Source organism: Chiloscyllium plagiosum, chromosome 36 (assembly GCF_004010195.1).
Source record: "Chiloscyllium plagiosum isolate BGI_BamShark_2017 chromosome 36, ASM401019v2, whole genome shotgun sequence".
Taxonomy (NCBI): domain Eukaryota; kingdom Metazoa; phylum Chordata; class Chondrichthyes; order Orectolobiformes; family Hemiscylliidae; genus Chiloscyllium; species Chiloscyllium plagiosum.
Window position 1 is genome coordinate 17,936,855 of NC_057745.1, and position 18,246 is coordinate 17,955,100.

The 18,246-nt window shown below is 37.8% G+C and overlaps 1 protein-coding gene across 3 annotated transcripts in view; it reads right to left on the bottom strand.

Annotated features, from left to right (window-relative positions):
* rnf111 (ring finger protein 111) overlaps nt 1-18,246 on the bottom strand; it is a 119,837-nt gene that overhangs the window by 35,226 nt on the left and 66,365 nt on the right. For all 3 annotated transcript variants that reach the window (XM_043677445.1, XM_043677443.1, XM_043677444.1), the window contains one exon: nt 5,753-5,879. In XM_043677445.1, the coding sequence (XP_043533380.1) occupies nt 5,753-5,879 (127 nt within the window). The remainder of the gene's footprint in view (nt 1-5,752; nt 5,880-18,246) is intronic.

Here is an 18,246-nt window from a genome sequence, read left to right on the forward strand (position 1 = left end):
TTGTTTCTACTGTCAATCAAGTAAACATTTTCTGTAATTGGTTAAACAAAAAAAAAGAAAGAACTGCTGATGCTGAAAATCAGGAACAAAAATCAGAAATTGCTGGACACCTTCAGATCTGGCTGTATCTGTGGAGAGAAAACAGGGTTAACATTTCGGGTCCAGTGACCCTTCTTCAGAACTTCTGTAATTTGGACTTATCCTGGCAGATGTGTTTAGAAATGGATCCAATTAATGCAGCGCCATTACTTAATTGTCAAAAAGTGGGCACTGGAAAAGCACAGCAGGTCAGGCAGCATCCAAGGAGCAGGAGACACCTTCTCCATTACTTAAGTGGTTCACAAAAGAATGATGTTGTAATTTGATAGGATAGTGCAGAAGTCATTAAGAAAAAATGCTCTAGCGAAAGACTAATTTGAATAAAATCACACTGAAGTTTAAATGCTTCAAGTTTTTAATCATCTCACAACTCAAGAATCACCATTACACACTCTGAACACAGCCCTAAAGACATGCTAATATTACACAAAATAATCCTTACTACTGATTTTACATACTTCAGTATATACTTTGGTCATTGGAATCCTGATGCTATAATCACAAGAATTAAATTAGTGTCAAATATTCAGGTTTTTTTAAGTGCCAAATACTTCGGTTTTCAAAATCTCAAAGTTAATACCAAGTTTAGAACACGATTTTCCATTTTCATGGAGCAAGGCACTCTAAAACAAATATCTAAACTTGCTCATACTTCTGCCCATTAAGTCATGTATGCCACACTTTGGTTCAAATAAGATTGGATGTAGGACCAAACTGATTAATTCCCACAATCTCATGTTGTCAAGAGTTAGCTTTTTGTACAAGAGTTTATTTCTACTTTTAAGTAAAAGTGCACAGCAGGCTACTTTCAATGCAAGACAGTTAGTGAGCACAAAATATATAAAAGGCAACCATGCCAGTTTTAATATGCAAGCAGGATATAAACAAACAGCCACACAACCAGGGAGCAAGAAAAGGTACAGAGAAAAAACACTGTACATTGGATTGGAACTCCAGAGTATCAATAAAAAGGTTTATATTGCAGAAAGCAGATAGCAAACTACTTAATCCCACAACTTTGTACTTTTCATTATTGTATGTTCATGCTCTTTGATGGTGCTACTGTTTAGTTTCAAGATTAGAACATGACTCTTCTGAACCTTCATTTCTTTCCCACTTTACCACCTTAAACGTTGTGTCTGGCGTGATCGATGCATTTATTGATTCCACTTGTTCATGTTAATAAGAAAATACAGCTACAATAAAATTTTCTACTGCAGAAACCTATGCTTAGTTAATTTCTGAATAGGCAGGATTGAACACAAGGCTTTAGTTATAGAGTCACAGAGATGTACAGCACAGAAACAGACCCTTCGGTCCTACCCGCCCATGCCGACCAAATATCCCAACCCAATCTAGTCCCATCTGCCAGCATCCGTCTCATATCCCACCAAACCCTTCATATTCATATACCCATCCAGATGCCTTTTAAATGTTGCAATTGTACCAGCCTCCACCACTTCCACTGGCAGCTCATTCCATACATGTACCGCCCTCTGCGTGAAAAGGTTGCCCCTTAGGTCTCTTTTATATTTTTCCCCTCTCACCCTAAACCTATGCCCTCTAGTTCTGGACTACACGACACGAGGGAAAAGACTTCGTCTATTTACCTATCCATGCCCCTCATGATTTTATGAATCTCTATAAGGTCACCCCTCAGCCTCTGACTCTCCAGGGAAAACAGCCCCAGCCTATTCAGCCTCTTCCCTATAGCTTAAATCCTCCAACCTTGCAACATCCTTGTAAATCTTTGTTGAATCCTTTCAAATTTCACAACATCTTTCCGATAGGAAGGAGACCAGAATTGCACGCAATCTTCCAAAAGTGGCCTAACCAATGTCCTGTACAGCTGCAACATGGCCTCCCAACTCCTGTACTCAATACTCTGACCAATGAAGCATACCAAACGCCTTTTTCACTATCCTATCTACCTGCGAATGTGCCGTCATATTTAAGACTGAGTTGAGTTTCTGAACCTACAGCTTCACTGTCACATTGACTCGTCCACTTTCCCTTCCCCCACCAAACATAGCTCGCCCCTGTTGCTAACTCAACCATGTTGTTGATGAATTATTCTTTCAAGTGTTTGTTATTATGATTCTCTGCTGTTCAGATTATTGTTGTTCTCAGCCTTGTTTCTTAAGCTTAAACACAAGCTTTCAATTAAACTACACAGACTGGTCTTCAAACGTGCCTTGACCAATATTATGATGGAAAAGTAACCCCTGTGAACCATTCTAACTTGCTTTCTATGTATTTTGTTCAGAAGTGTTATTGCACAGTCAAGACGTGTGGCGCTGGAAAAGCACAGCAGGCCAGGCTGCATCCGAGGAGCAAGAGAGCCAACACTTCAGGCATAAACCCTTCATCAGGAATGTGGAAGGGGGAGGGGGCTGAGATAAATAGGGGGGGTGGTGGTGGAATTGTGAGGGAAGGTAGGTGGGAAGGCAATAGGTGAATGCAGTTGTGAGGTAATTGTGATAGGTCGGAGGGGAGGGTGAAGTGTATCGGTGGGATGCAGGATGGACAGGTGTTGCCCAAGAGTAATATTTCAGAAGATGTCTTCAATTGCTAGCAGGAATCCAATTTTAAAACATATAAGTCTAAGCAATTCTCATCTGTCATATCAGTAAAAACAATGACTGCATCTGTCATATCACCTTCCAATTGGACAAACGCAGAAAAGGAAAATAGCCTGCATATAAACAAACAAATCTGTCAAAGTCGGTTCTTGCTTCACAGTTTCAGAATCTCAAAATACCATTAAATGTTGTGGCAGGAAACAAAAGAATCAGTATACTTCAAAAATTCTCATCATCATTGGTAATTTTCATTTACAATTTCCCCTTTCTTCCCTACAAACATTATTACTGCAAACAGATGGCAGGGAAAGACAGGCTGACCTGTAAGCTTCTCCAGTTCAACGGCATGCTGCACATAGACAGCAGGATATATCAATTGAGCTTGGCAATTTGTAGGAAGCAAGCAGATTTACTTTTAGAGATAATATCCTATATTAGTATACAGTCATCCCTCTAAGAGCCTAACCCTGAAATACAGCATGAAGCTCATAAAACATGACCATGTAAATGAATGGAGAAATTGTTTGTAAAAGAAATCCGCAAGAACTGTGGATGCTGTAAATTGCAGGGAAAAGCTCAGCAGGTCTGGCAGCATCTGTGGAGAGAAATCTGAGTAATGTATCAGGTCCAGTGATCCTTCCTCGGAAATTGTTTGTGCTCCTTCCAAAGACTTAAATGTAGAAAATATTTATCCATAGCAAAACTAAATTTTGTGTGGAAACAGATGCCCATGACAAGTTCAGAGATAACTGTTAATTGTCAAGGTTCCCATACTAGTTAATTCTGGAACCACAATCATGTTGCAAAAAATTGAATAGTCTCAATCTTGTAAGAAACAAATTACTCTTCAACAAAGTACAGGAGTTGTTACAGCTGTACAAGACATTGGTAAGGCTACTTTTGGAATATTGCATACAATTCTGGTTGCCCTGCTATAGGAAGGATGTTAATAAGCTAGAGAGGGTGCAAAAAAAATTTACAAGGATGCTATCGAGATTTGAGGGTTTCAATTATAAGGAGAGGCTGGGACTTTTTTCCCCTCGAACATATAATGCAGAGGTGTGACCTTTTAGAGGAGTATAACATCATGAGGGACACAGATAAGGTGAATTTCAAAGGTTTTTTCCCTAGGGCAGGGAATTCAAAACTAGAATGTATAGGCTTAAGGTGAGAGGAGAAGATTTAAACAAGGACCTGAGGGGCAACATTTTCACACAGCGGGTGGTGCACTTATGGAATGAGCTGCCAGAAGAAGTGGTAGAGGAGAGTACAATTACAACATTTGAAAGATGTTTGGACAGGTTTATGGCTAGGCAAAGTTTAGAGAGATATGGGCCAAATGCAAACAAACAGGACTACTTCAGTTCAGGAAATCTGGTCGGCATGGATCGGTAGGGTTGAAGGGTCCATTTCTGTGCTCCTTGACTCTATTACTCAAAAGATTTGCGAAATCAAAGTACTCTCAACAGTTTGTGTCAATGACAGTTATCAATGTGGTAGGCCAGGAGGAAAACAATGCTTGTTTAACATGGTAAAGGGAAAAAACACATCAATGTTCATCACTTGGCTGGTTTCTACTGCAGTTGGGCCAACATGGAACGGTGACACCTATTCTTATACTACTACTACTCAGCCAGATTTCTTCAATGTCCCCCCGACCTCCAAGTTTCTGCTCCTTATACAGATTCAACTGCAACTGCCCATATTAGGCCACTAAAAGTCCTGCTTGCCCATCACCTCCAAATAGAACATAGAACAATACAGCACAGAACAGGCCCTTCGGCCCACGATGTAAATAGACAAGGTCTTTTGCCTGGGATGTGGAAGTCCAGAACTAGAGGGCATAGGTTTAAAGTGAGAGAGGAAAGATATAAAAGGGAGCTAAGGGACAACTTTTTCATGCAGAGGGTGGTGCATGAATGGAAAGAGCTGCTAGAGGAAGAGGTGGAGGCTGGTACAATTACAGCATTTAAAAGGCATCTGGATGGATATATGAATAGGAAGGGTTTGTGGGCGGCACGGTGGCACAGCAGTTAGCACTGCTGCCTCACAGCGCCAGAGACCCGGGTTCAATTTCCGACTCAGGCGACTGACTGTGTGGAGTTTGCACATTCTCCCCGTGTCTGCGTGGGTTTCCTCCGGGTGCTCCGGTTTCTTCCCACAGTCCAAAGATGTGCGGGGCAGGTGAATTGGCCATGCTAAATTGCCCGTAGTGTTAGGTTAAAGGGGTAAATGTAGGGGTATGGGTGGGTTACGCTTCGGCGGGTCGGCGTGCACTTGTTGGGCCGAAGGGCCTGTTTCCACACTGTAAGTAATCTAATCTAAAAAAAAAGGGTTTAGAGAGATATGGGCCAACTGCTGTCAAATGGGACTAGATTAGACTAGGATAACTGGTTGGCATGGATGAGTTGGATTGAAGGGTCTGTTTCTGTGCTGTACATCTCTACCAGCCATTTATTTAAGGTTATCTCCTGCAAAATCTTAAGGCTGACCTTGCTCTTCAGTCCAACTGGCTGGCCCATCAACAGTGTTCTCTTCATGATCTAATAACAGGAATCTTATTTATTGTCAGAATCTTATCTAGTTCTTTCTAAAACCTATTTATCTCCTACCAAAAAAATGTTCCTCACATACATTCTAGGTAGCCTATTTCAACCTGTCAGTTGAAAAGCAGGAATTTAATCTGTGCAGCTTTCCCTCAGTACTATATCAAAACATCAGTATGAACAGGATTTGAACCCAAATCAATCCGACTAAAAGGCAACAGTGCTACCACAACAACCACATTAAGATCTGTGCAAAGACACCAAATAAAAGATTGAATTGCACTTTTTACATTTAGACAATATTATTAATGCATGAAGTTGTCGCTTTCTGAAATGTTAAACCTTAGTACACATTGTATCTGGATCATTAAAAACTTCACTTAAAGAACTACAACAGGATACAATTACCCATAGGCAGAAGCTTGTAGGAGTCTGGGAATATTCCTTATAATCTTTTTTGGAAATCAACATTCAAAATTCAGTGAGTTTTCATCTTTAACAGATTAAAAGTCATGAAATTTCTACCTGCAATTGTCCCCAACAGTGACAATCTCCACTTCACTGTCCGTTGAGGTAACATTGATTTCTTCATTGGCAGTAACCTGGGGAGCTGAGGTGGCCTCAATCACCACAACATCCTCATCAATATTTCCTGCAAACAACAGAAAAATTAAAATCAGCAAAAATTTAACATGCACAATATATGTGGTGTTGTAGTTTCAGTTACACCCAATGTGACCTATATATCACAAACATATCAGAGACAAAAATATTGCTAGTGGTATTTGGTTATTGCATAGTTAATAATGCTCAAACATGTTGCACCAATCTAACATATTATCAAAACAGAAAGCCATCAAACCTTTTTCTTGAAACTTCATCCATTTTCCTGAATAAAATTCAAATCTTTTGATTTATGAAACTATAAACACAATTTACATTTTGACCACATTATGAATAAACAAATCCTGCACAGATTCAAAATGCATAGTGTGGAGTTGAACTATAGCTACTAATTTCACCGCTGCTTCATGATGGGCTTTGAATAAGGCCAAGTCTGAAATGAAAGCAGTCAATTCTACAATATCTAAAGCACCTCAAACAACAAAAAAAAACAACTTTTCAAGAATCCTAACTCAAATAAGTTAGTCAGCCATTTGTCTGAGATATTTTAACGGACTTGCTGTAAAATTTCAACATTCTCTCCATCATGTCAATGGTAGTTAGATGCTCTTTGCTAGAGGCAAGAGCAAGCACAAGTAGTCAAACTTGCAATTTTTTATTTTGAAGTGCCTAAGTGCAGACATTAGCCTCCATAACATTTAAATAGAGTAGTTAAAATATTTACTATTTCTTAGGGTCCTTGCTGGTAACAACAACAAAATTCAAATTCTGTGAGAAGGCACATGCAGTACTGAAGTAGTTTCAAAACCATTTCTATCTGCTTTGGTTTATGGAAATATGAGTACTGTCTAGAGGGTAAGGTGCAACAGCTATTTATAACTGGCACATGACTATGTGCGTTCAATTTAAAGAATGAACTTCTTCATAAAAATTATACTCCAAAAGTATAAGAGGGAGTTTAGTTTATAACTTAAATAACAGTTTAATTATTTGGAGGCAATGAACTAAACAGGGAAATAAAGAAGTCACCGAATTGTGAACCTAATTTTATGTATTACTCTGAAATATATTGCTGTCTCAATTTCTTTCTTCCTAACCATTAGTGAAAATGTCACGCATATTACAATGAATCTTAGGTCAGCTACAAGTGACACAAAGCAAGTTCAAATACCATAAAAGCAGTGTGAGAAATCAAGAAAACTTGGTACAAGTGATGTGTGTTGTAAAAGCCCAATTGGTTCATTAATACTCTTTAAGGGAGGAAATCCACTCACTTCACCCAACATCAACTGCGTGTGACTAGACTGCCTTCAAGGTGCCAAGCAGGCTACTTAGTTGAATCTTAAGGCTAAACAGCATCTAGGCAGCAACTTCGCTACGTCGTCAACAGTGTTTTAAGGAAGGTTATGGCTATCATCTGTCAGAGCAATGAAGAATGGGATATAAGTGCTGGCTTTGCCAGTGACACATGCCAAAAATGAATGAAAAGAAAGATTCATAAGGAGGTGACAGTTCCAAATAGATAGCTTTACCAATCTCCCAAATATCTGGGAGTTTTGCCGATTTCTCTTTCGTCCTTTCTTCATCACATGCTGAAAGTACAAAATATGTACACACTTTCAAATCATTAGTCGTCTTCCTGTGATTAACATGGATTGGACTAACTGCCTCAACAGAGATTGGAAATCTGAATTTGAACAGGAGAGCTACTGGTCTGCATAATTTAGCTACACATGCTTATTTATCAGCTGAGTCATGAAGGGAGTTTGGAGTAGAAAATTTTGATCTTAGATCACATTTAAATAGGTGATAGAAGGTTACTGCAATCTTGAAAGTGATCAATAACTACAAGTTTTATTTGAAATTAAAATCAATAATAACAAATAAAAATGTCAAAAAATTAAAATTACAACAGTTGCTCTTTTTCTACCCTCTCTGATTTTCTGTTAGCAAGCAGGAATAAAAAAGGTCAAAGCATCCAAAAAGAGGTTTAATACTAAGTCCACATTAAAAGCAATGGTCTATGCAGTTGCACTGATGAGAGTTTCCACAACAAACATAAGCAGAATGTGATGATTATAAGTCTGCCCAAAAACTACCATTTAAAGGCTTGTCCTCCTCAAAAACACCACCACCCATCGATGCAGTTGAATTACTAATTGTATTTTAAGAGTCATTACCCATTTAATCACTGGTTAATGGTATCAACTAAATCTTATGGTTCTATTCAAGAGCGCAGCAATTTCTAAATTACTGTTATTTGAAGTTCATTTTGAGAAAAATGGATCAGGCAAGCTAAACCCACACCACTTGCATCCTTCATTCTATGAGCTTTCTTTGCAGTGCTAAAAACAAACAATGATCTTCAAACATCAGTTTATACTATCCATGATAAAAATTCAAAGCTTTTGTCTGAGGACAGTTGATTTTGCTACATAGCTAACTACTTGTTTGAAACAAATAACAATTGTTACATAAATGCAATTGTATGTCCTCCAAATGCTCCAAAACCACAAACAATAAACACTTAAATGTAATCAATGTGATAAGAGGAAAATGCAGCAGTTTATGCACAGCAAGACCCCAAAAGAACTGCAGATGGATGATCGGTTGCATAACAGTGAAATGGAATAAACAGTCAAGTCTTGATTTAACATCTCCAAATGACAGCCACTATGAGTGTAGTACTCCATCAGTAATGGACTGAGGTCAGTTTAGATGGCATCCAATAAATGATGTAAATTTTAGTAAAAATAATCCATTGCCACCAATATAACATAAATTAATGACAGTGGTTACTGATATGAATTCCAAAACAGTGACCAGACTATAAAAAATTCTTTCCTGACCTCAATCACATGTTCTGTTCAACAGAGATACACCCTGAAGGGGGAGTAAGTCTATGGGGTGAATTTGTATGTGCAGAATTCTATTTGCAGATACATTCTATTTTGCTCAAAAAATGCACAATCTGCACACAGTCAATGCATGCAGTCATAGAGATGTACAGCATGGATACAGACCCTTCGGTCCAACTCATCCATACTGACCCCAACCCAATCTAGTCCCACCTGCCAGCACCTGACCCATATCCCTCCAAACATTTCCTATTCATATGCCCATCCAGATACCTTTTAAATGTTGCAATTCTACTAGCTTCCACCACTTCCTGTGGCAGCTCATTCTACACACATACCGCCCACTGCGTGAAAACATTGCCCCTTCGGTCACTTTTATATTAGTCTGACTCAAGATTGGGATACAGACAGACTCTGACCTCACACATTTAATGCATTGTCTGAGCTGAGATGTCACCTTTTATTATAAAACCTTAAGTTATCTCGAGAAGGTGACGGAAAAGGAGTTCTGGGATTTACATATTAATGAACCGTAACCTGCATTCAAGAAGATGAAAGACTTAACAACCCGGGTTTGTTCAATACATCACTGTAATCTTTTGTTATACATTCTGTGTCTTTTGATCTTCTACACCACAACCATCTGATGAAGAAGCAGCACTCCGAAAGCTAATGATTCCAAAAGTTGGACTATAGCGTGGTGGTGTGTGATTTCTAACTTATTTCAGCTGTGTTTTAGCAAACGGTGTCTTGCTAATAGTGCATTGTAAAGTTTTGCATCAGTTCTAATATAAAGTACAATTGATTTTCATAAAATTCCTGTATCATAAGTTGTTCATATTTTATTTCAACCTGAATTTTAAACTACCATTACATAAATATTCTGTGTATTAGCCTGCAGAGGATATAATTGCATCAAATGTTGATGAAGCCAAACTTTATGCTTGATCACAGAGTCTCAAACTAAACTAGTCCCACCTGCCTGTGCTCGGCCCATATCCCTCCAAATCTTTCCTAATCATGAATTTATTCAAGTGTCTTTTAAACACTGTAACTGTAGCTGCATCCGCCACTTTCTCTGGCAGTTCATTCCACACATGAACCACTCTGTGGTAAAAAAAAGTTGCACCACATGTCATTTTTAAATCGTTCCCCTCTCATCTTAAATTATGCCGACTAGTTTTGAACTCCCCATCCGAGAGAAAAGATCCTTGTCATTCATCTTATCTATACCTTTCATGATTTTACAAACCTCATTAAGGTCAGCCCTCAACCTCCTAGGCTTGAGTGGAAAAAGGTCCCAATCTTGCCAACTTTTTAAAATTCTCAATCCCCCCATTCCTGGCAAACCCCTTCTAAGTATTTTCTGTTTAACAATATCCTTTCTATAACAGGGCAACCAGAACTACACAGATTATTCCAAAAGAGGCATCAACAATTTTCTGTACAATCTCAACATGATGTCCCTACTCTGACACTCAAAAGTTCCGTGCAATGAAGGAAAGTGTGCTCAACACCTTCTGAACAACCCTGTCTACCAGAGATGCAAATTTCAAAGAATTATATACCTGGGCCCTTAAGTGTCCCTGTTCTACAACACCATCTAGATTGTTGACTTCTTTTATATTAACAAAATGCAATACCGCACATTTATCCAAATTAAACTCCATCTGCCACTCCTCAGCCCACGGATCCAACTGATCAAGATCTCTTTATAATCGTAGGTAACCTTCTTCACTGTCCATTCTACCATCAATTTTGGTGTAATCTGCAAACTTATTAACCATACCTTTGATATTCTCATCTAAATCATTTATATAAATGACAAACAAAAGTGGACCCAGTACCAATCCCTGTGGAACACCGCTGGTCACAAGTTTACAGTCCAAAATTAATCCTCTAGCCCCACGCTGTCTCCTGGAGTTAAACCAATTTTGTATCTAACTGGCAAGCTCGTCCTGAATCCCACGTGAACTGACTTTAATAATTAGTCCACCATGCAGAACCCTTAAGAAAGACTTTACTAAAGTCCAAGTAAACAACTTCTACCACTGGTAAGACATTTCTTCAGTGATGACTTTTTGGTTTCTGCAATTGACAAAAAATCCATGAATAATTATTTGTAAACAAGTTAATTCTGACGATGAAAAATCAATGTTATCATAATGGGGTTGTTAAATAAAGATTCTTGTTCTTTGGGATCATAAATATGCAGAATTTCTTTTATTTTCACACATTATAATGATGAACTGTTTTAAAATTAGTCAGTGAATATCAGCAAGTATAGATTTTCTGGTTATGGGCAAGAGTTAGCAAATCATTGAAATTCAAGAGGTATGCTTCATGCTCAAGGCATAGAAACAGGCCCAAAAGGCCTTTGGCAAGGTTTGCACTTCACAAAAACCTTGTTCACTCTTTTCTTAATCTCAGTCCTTCTGTGTTAATCAAGCTGCCCTTTACATAGGCACGTTAGTCACTTCAACTACACCCTGTGGTGGTGGGTTCTATGTTCTAAACACTCCCTCGGTAAACACATTTCACCTGAAGGTCCTTATGGATTTATTCAGGGCCATTTGTTGCCAATGCTGCATTTGGTCACAAGAATATTTCATGGAAATGCCATGACCTCAGAGACTTGGCAAAAATGCACACAAACATGAGCAGAAAATGATAAATAGTTCAGTTTGGTAACAGATGGAAGCAACGGGCTTCAGTTAAGCTTAATTGTTTACATGTTGTGTTGCATTGCATTTGGTCCAAATCCAAATTCTCAGCTGGTGAATTCAAAAAAATAATCTTCTGAAAACAATACTCCCTCCAGGAAGTGGTTCAGCTCTGCAATTGATAAGTCAACGGCTTTGCATGTAATATGTAACAGTGTAGATGCATGTGGCAATATCTCATTCCACCCTTTTTTTTGTGTCTGTAACCCTGAAGACCCCTCAGTGTGAAGCTATCCAACTTCCTTTTAAAACTATTGCTGGTATTGGTACGCAATATCTTTTCAGGTTGATAATAAAAACATTTCTCTTCCACTCCCTCTCCATCTTTTGCTTATGATTTTAAATCTTTGACCTTTGTTGTTGACCCCATTCACTCATGACTACGGCTTGTTCATTCAATTAAAACCTCATCTTAACTTGAGATCTATGTTGGGTCATCTGCTATCCTTACCTATTAAAAGAAAAAGATTTCCAATCTTCTTCATTGCTGAAGTCCCTCTCATTACTGTTAACATCTCATTGCTACTAATATGCTAGAAAATCTCCTCTGTTGTCTAAGACTTGTATTTTTTCTGAAGTATATTGCCTGGAATCGACTGCAATATCCGAGATGAGGCCTAATTAACAATTTATTAAGTTCCATTATGGTCTGTTTGTTTTGATATTTTATGCCTCTATCTTTAAATTTAAATACCTCATTGTTTTGTTAAACCATCTTATCAACTTGCATGCCATCTTTCGGAATTTGATTAAATGCACACCATGGTGTCTCTGTTTATTTATGCTTTTCAAAGACATGCCACTACCCTTCAGCAACTGTTTTCCCAAGGTGCAATACCTCACTTCTCCACCTGCCTTACTTAGTTAATCATGCGGGTTGCGTCACATGAAGTCAACAATAATGCTTGAGGTACCTACTGTTTCCTACTATTGGCAAATGTTACGATGCCCTTACAGTCCAGACTAAGTCCTTGTCACATGATACAACACATTTACCCATCAAGTTATGGTGGGAAACAGCATTTTTTTAAATGTAAAAGTAGTTAGTGAAGCTTCAACTGAATGCACCCAGTTCAGTAATAATGCATAACAGGATGAGTCGCAGACAAAAGTTTATCATGTCTTTCAGGTTTACAACATGTTTGAAAACTACACATTGAAGATATACAATTCTTTTCCAAAGCAAATACAATGTATTTGTCCATTTGAAGTTGCAATTTCAGGTAGTATTGGACAGATTCCCTTCATCAAAATAATCATGCTTGATAACCAGGCAATTTTAACATGAATTGAGGAAACTGCAGAAAAATATGTCAAACAGTCTCTTGGTTTCCATCTTGAAATGCAAGCCAATGGGGATGTCTTAAGTGAAATGGCTGAATTTTAGCTCTGCAAATTGTAGTAACTGATTAACAATTGTCATGACATGGGTAAACTCTCCTGATTAATTTAAACCAGCAACAGAGAAAAGATTTATTCCATGCAGTAATCCGTGAAATCCAAGAGGCCAAGACTATTTAAAGAAAGAATTAGCAACTTTATTACTTAAAGTATAACAGAGAATAATTTACAACTATTTATAATTCCTTCCTTTAACCTACCTTTTACTTTGCCTTCTATAATACTAGTCTGACAAAACCCCCGATTAAGATTTAATGAAAAATTTGAATTTCAAAACGAGCTAGCTGTTGAATCTTCTCGTTGCAGATTTGCTCTCCAGCTCGGTGTTGATGTTTTCCTCTGGGCAAACTCCTTCTCGAGACAGGTACCTCTCAGACAGTTCTGATTAGCAACCTACATCTGTTGGTCTTTTGGCAGTTCTCACCTAATTGTTCAATTTTTTCCCAGGCTTATACCCCAAAGCATCGGACTTGTCATTGGCTTTTAATATTGTCAATATACTCAATTCAAACCTGATTGGAGTTTGGTTCTTTTGGGGGGTATAATTTAAACTGATCGGCCTATTTCAAATTTGATTTTGTCTCCAGGCAACCAGCTACGTTAGCTGCTGGATTACATGATACACTGTATCTTGTTCAGAACACTTGGTGCTGTCAGGTAGTTCTGCTAGCTTTTAACTTTTTTCAAGGTACAGTATACCTACATTGTCATCACACAATCGGAGATAACAGTGCAAAAAAAAGCTTTGCTTTTTGAAGGCTGGCTTGTAAAAACTAGGTGCAATACTGAAAAGTTGAGTCTCTATCCTGATGCATTTAAATAAATTACACTGTTTCAGAAACATCCTGCGAAGCAACAGAACTTTGAAGGAAAGAAAAGCTACAAAACATATATGCAATTTGCCAAAAGATCTGTTTACAAATTGTTTCTACAATGGGTTCACATGTCAAAGCATTTTAGAAAAGCCCCGTATTGACAATCACATTGGCTGAAAAACGTACTGCACCTATAACACAAGGTAGCGCTGATAGACTCAAAAATATTGTTGAAAAATACATTGAGTAATATTTAGCTTTATAACAATTCAACAATCAATCCAATCTCTAACCCTATAAATCTCAGGCTAGTTAGACAATGATTCCTGATTACACTGGAGCAAACTTCAGAGGACAATTTTAGCACAAGTGCCAAAATCTACAGGAATGGTCATAGGAAAAATGATGCAAATAACATTCATACTTGGAAATATCCACATTGACACTGGTGAAAAGCTATCATACTATTACCTTTGTGGCACATTAAACACAAGTATGGAAGTCCCAGATACAGGCAACAAATCAAGAGTCAAAATGTGATTAAGTAGCAAGAATGCTGGCTGAGCTCTGTAAATAGACAGTATCTCCTCAAGTCGCATTAAGTAATGCACAAGGACAAATGAATAGAAAAATGTACTCAAAATTGGGTGAGAAAAACAAAATGGCAAAGAAAATAAATAAATTAGCAATGTTTATCAGAATGTGAAGAAAATAAGGAATAAACAGAAAGACTGCTACTTAAAAATGATAATTGCTGAAGCTATGCTATGGCAGAATATTCTCAAATCAAAACTGTGCTAACAATGGATCAGTGCAAGTACACACATTTGATGTAATTACCATGTACCAATACAGATTGAAACAATTTAGCATACACAATAATGCAACCATGATTTATAACCACTTTTTACTCAAAGTAATTCACCACCTGTTAATAGTCTGTAATTTGTAACCATTACCCAGTAATTTGTGTTATGCTACGCACATCGTTAAACTGGGAATTTAGGACAAAAATGAATGATTAAACAACTCGAATTAAGCAGCCTTCAATTAACAGTACATGTTAAACAATAAATTTTTTCTGATGAAAGGTTATGACTTAAAAAGGTAAGTTTCCCGTTCCACATACTGCCAGACTTGCTGAATATTTTCAGCATGTATTTCAAATTTCCAACTAGAGCATTTTCCTTTTGCAGCTAACAGTAGCTTAAAATATGCAACTAAAGAACTCATTTTGTTTCTGACTCATACTAAATAGCACTCTCACTTCAGTAAAGTACTCTTTACTCAAAGACTTAAAGAACAAAGAAAATAATGTCAATCCAGAACATGTCACCTGGTTCTTCCATGGTAGCAAGCAGAGTGGGATCTTTGTCAGAAAATGTTTTTCAGCCACAAGATCCGGACCTGAAGGACTGTGAATGCTTCTTACTACAGTCTGATAAATCCATTGGCATGACAGTCACAGTCCAGTTGATTACTCATGTGCATGGTTTTTAAGGTTGCAACAACTAAAGAGGATTTTCTTATTCTTTTGCTAATTAATGAGATAACACAATGGGTGAGAATATCTACAATAAATTTTTTTAAAGTATGTACTTGAGAAAACCATTCCAATGAAGAAACTGGTATCCATCACAACTGCTGGTACATCAGCCATGCTTCGCACACTTGTTGGTGTATTTTACAGATATAATCCTAATTTCCTCTCTTTTGTCACCACTAGTGAGGCAGCAAAGTTATGGAATTTGCTAAGTAGTGCATGTTGTTAAGATTGTAAACTTGATTCGAAAAAGCACAAGACAGCTGTATTGTTTCAAAGATTTCCTGTATCTTCTCTCTTCCTATAGAGATAAAGGATTTTTCAGTGGAATTAGCCAGAGAAGTCTCCCCATATGGCTGAAGAAGAAGTTAAAGTTAGCTCATTAACAAACTTGTTACCATTTCAATTTCACTAGTGGTAATAATACATCAGAAATTTAAAATGTCTGGAAAATGCTCAAACATCCAGAAACAGGTAATGGTATTCTTATCAGTTGTGTGTTTCTTTTCACCTAACTTTAAATAGTAATTCAAGACTGCTTAAAAAAGTCTTGTTACAGGTCAACATGTCAATTTGGACATCAGATGTACAGTTTACTACTTTTTAAAACGGGACAACACATTTTGACATGTCAATGTCTTGATCATAACTGATGTCCTTCCACCAGAATACTTTGAGAAATCCAATCAGGCTTGCTGATCAGCAAAGCAATTATATCAAAAAGTACTTTGAAGCAGATATGAATGGTATATAGCTAAATAACTATTTCTTATTTCCCTTTCAGCTTTTTCCAGACCACATGGAGTTGTCCCAATGCTGGTTTTAATACCCTAATGATTAATGATTATTCTGGGTTCTAACTATCTTAAACTTCTTGAGAGAGATCAGGTCTATTTTAGTGTAATTAATACTCACAAATAACCAATTGCCTTAATTAACATTAATTAATCCTTGACTGCTTTCAAAGCAAGGCTCTGTTCTTCACAATGTTAAGACGATTATTATTTTTCTTTTATTTATCTCATGTTTAGTTTGTAACTGAGAATCACATTTGAGAATTGAACACCAGCTCATTTTTTTTTAAGAAAATGGAGACCAAAAAACTGGTGTTTGCTGTTGGGAGCAATAAAGCAGGTAAATTACTGCTCCAAGATGAACCAGCACTGAGATGCTCAAGGACTGGAAACTGGTTGGATGTTGAATTGGTAAACCAAGGGAAGATTGGTGATGGCCAACCAACCACAGGCAATGCTGAAAAAGAAAAACCTAATGGCATATGACTGGGTTTTTAGGCAGGAAGCAGTGTTGCCTTGAAAACTTGATTTTTTTGGCTTTGCTCTCTAGTTATTTTCCAGTTATTCTCCAGTTATCACTTGTTGAAAGTTGTGTGAAAGAAAACCCACACCATAAGTAATAAGGAAAAGTCTCTGGAGTTCTGCAGATGCAGTTTGCTTTGACTGGTGACTTCAGAATTCAAGCAAGATACAACTTGATGCACCTGTAATACAGCCCATTGGATTTCCTGAAGGCTGGTATTCATCATTGAAACTAGTTATTGAACAGGCAGCGTACAATTCTTTTTAATTAATGTATCCGTTAACTGTGTCAGTCTGGCTGACTGTTGGTATAAGAGTAGGGATGGGTAATCAAAGATGGATGGGACTGTGGTGCAGTGGTAGAGCGTCTGACTCCAGATCAGCAGATTGCTTGTTCAAATCATGTAAGGTTCAGGTTGTTTGACACCAGCTAAACTCCCTGGATTTAGAGCCCAGATAGCTCAGTTGGTAAAGCATAGGTCTTTTAATTTGAGTGCCCAGGGTTCAAAATCCTGTTCAAGGGCATCTTTCAAGTATAAGGGACAACATGGTGGATCAGTAGTTAGCACAGCTGCCTCAGCACCAGGGACCCTGTGTTCGAGCCCAGTCTTGGGTGACTGACTATGTGAAGTTTGCACATTCTCAGTGTCTGCGTGGGTATCCTTTGGATACTCCGGTTTCCTCCCACAGTCCCACAATTGTTTATGTTTAGTTCTGTCAGAAACATGTGTCTATTTTTTGGGGGATTAACCATTCTTGAGCTGTTTCCAGACTACTTGAACAGGTAATGCACATTTCACATGTGCAGGTGTTTATTTTTGCCAAATGCAAAAACTGATTTAGAGCCAATTCCCTGCAATTCCAAGTGCTCTGCTAAAACCTAAGTCAAGATAGTCCATGATAAACGAAGTTCCTGCCTAAAGGTGCCTGCAGGGTAATTAATTGGATAACTAATTAGAACTAGTTCCCTGATCCATCTCACCAGAATTTCAGCTAGAAGAAATACAGAAAGTCTAGCACGTGCACCAAGTCAGTCACATGAAGGTGGCAGCTTCAGCCTGCATACAAGATATCCAAGTCATTCAGTGTAGTGCGGGGGGTATTGCTGTTCTCGCCCTTTAGAACAAGGAGTGAAGCCAGCAGGAGAGGCAAAGATGGGAAGATCTGAAAGCTAAAGTCTGGAAACATTAATTAGGTCCAATCAAAATACTGTGTATGTTGGAAATCTGAAATAAAAACAGAAATGCTGGTCTGGCAGTATCTATAGACAGGAAAACAGAGTTATGTTTTGAGTTCAATACAACTCTTCTGGAGAATTTTTCTCTACAGCTGACAGACCTGTGGAGTGTTTCCAACATGCAGTATTAAGGTAGTTAATTGGGTTTTAAGCCTTCTTGCATTCTAACAGAAGACAATCATATAAACCAGTACTAGCAAAATAAAAGTATTACATTGAAGTTTAAGCATAGCTTGTTAAAATGCATAATGTCACTCTGGACAGTCCAAGTTATGGGTAGAAGAGCAGGTGATGTATTGCAATTGTTTTAGGTTCAAGAAAAGGAGAGAGGAAGCAAGAACTATAAACCAGTTAGTCTAACATCTGTCATTGGGAAAATGCTAGAAACTGTTATTAACGAGGTAACATGAGGACATTCAGAGAAGTGCAAGTCAGGAAAAGCTTATATGATATTATGAAAGCAAAGTAGTGTTTGGCATATTATTGTATTCCAGAAGATGTA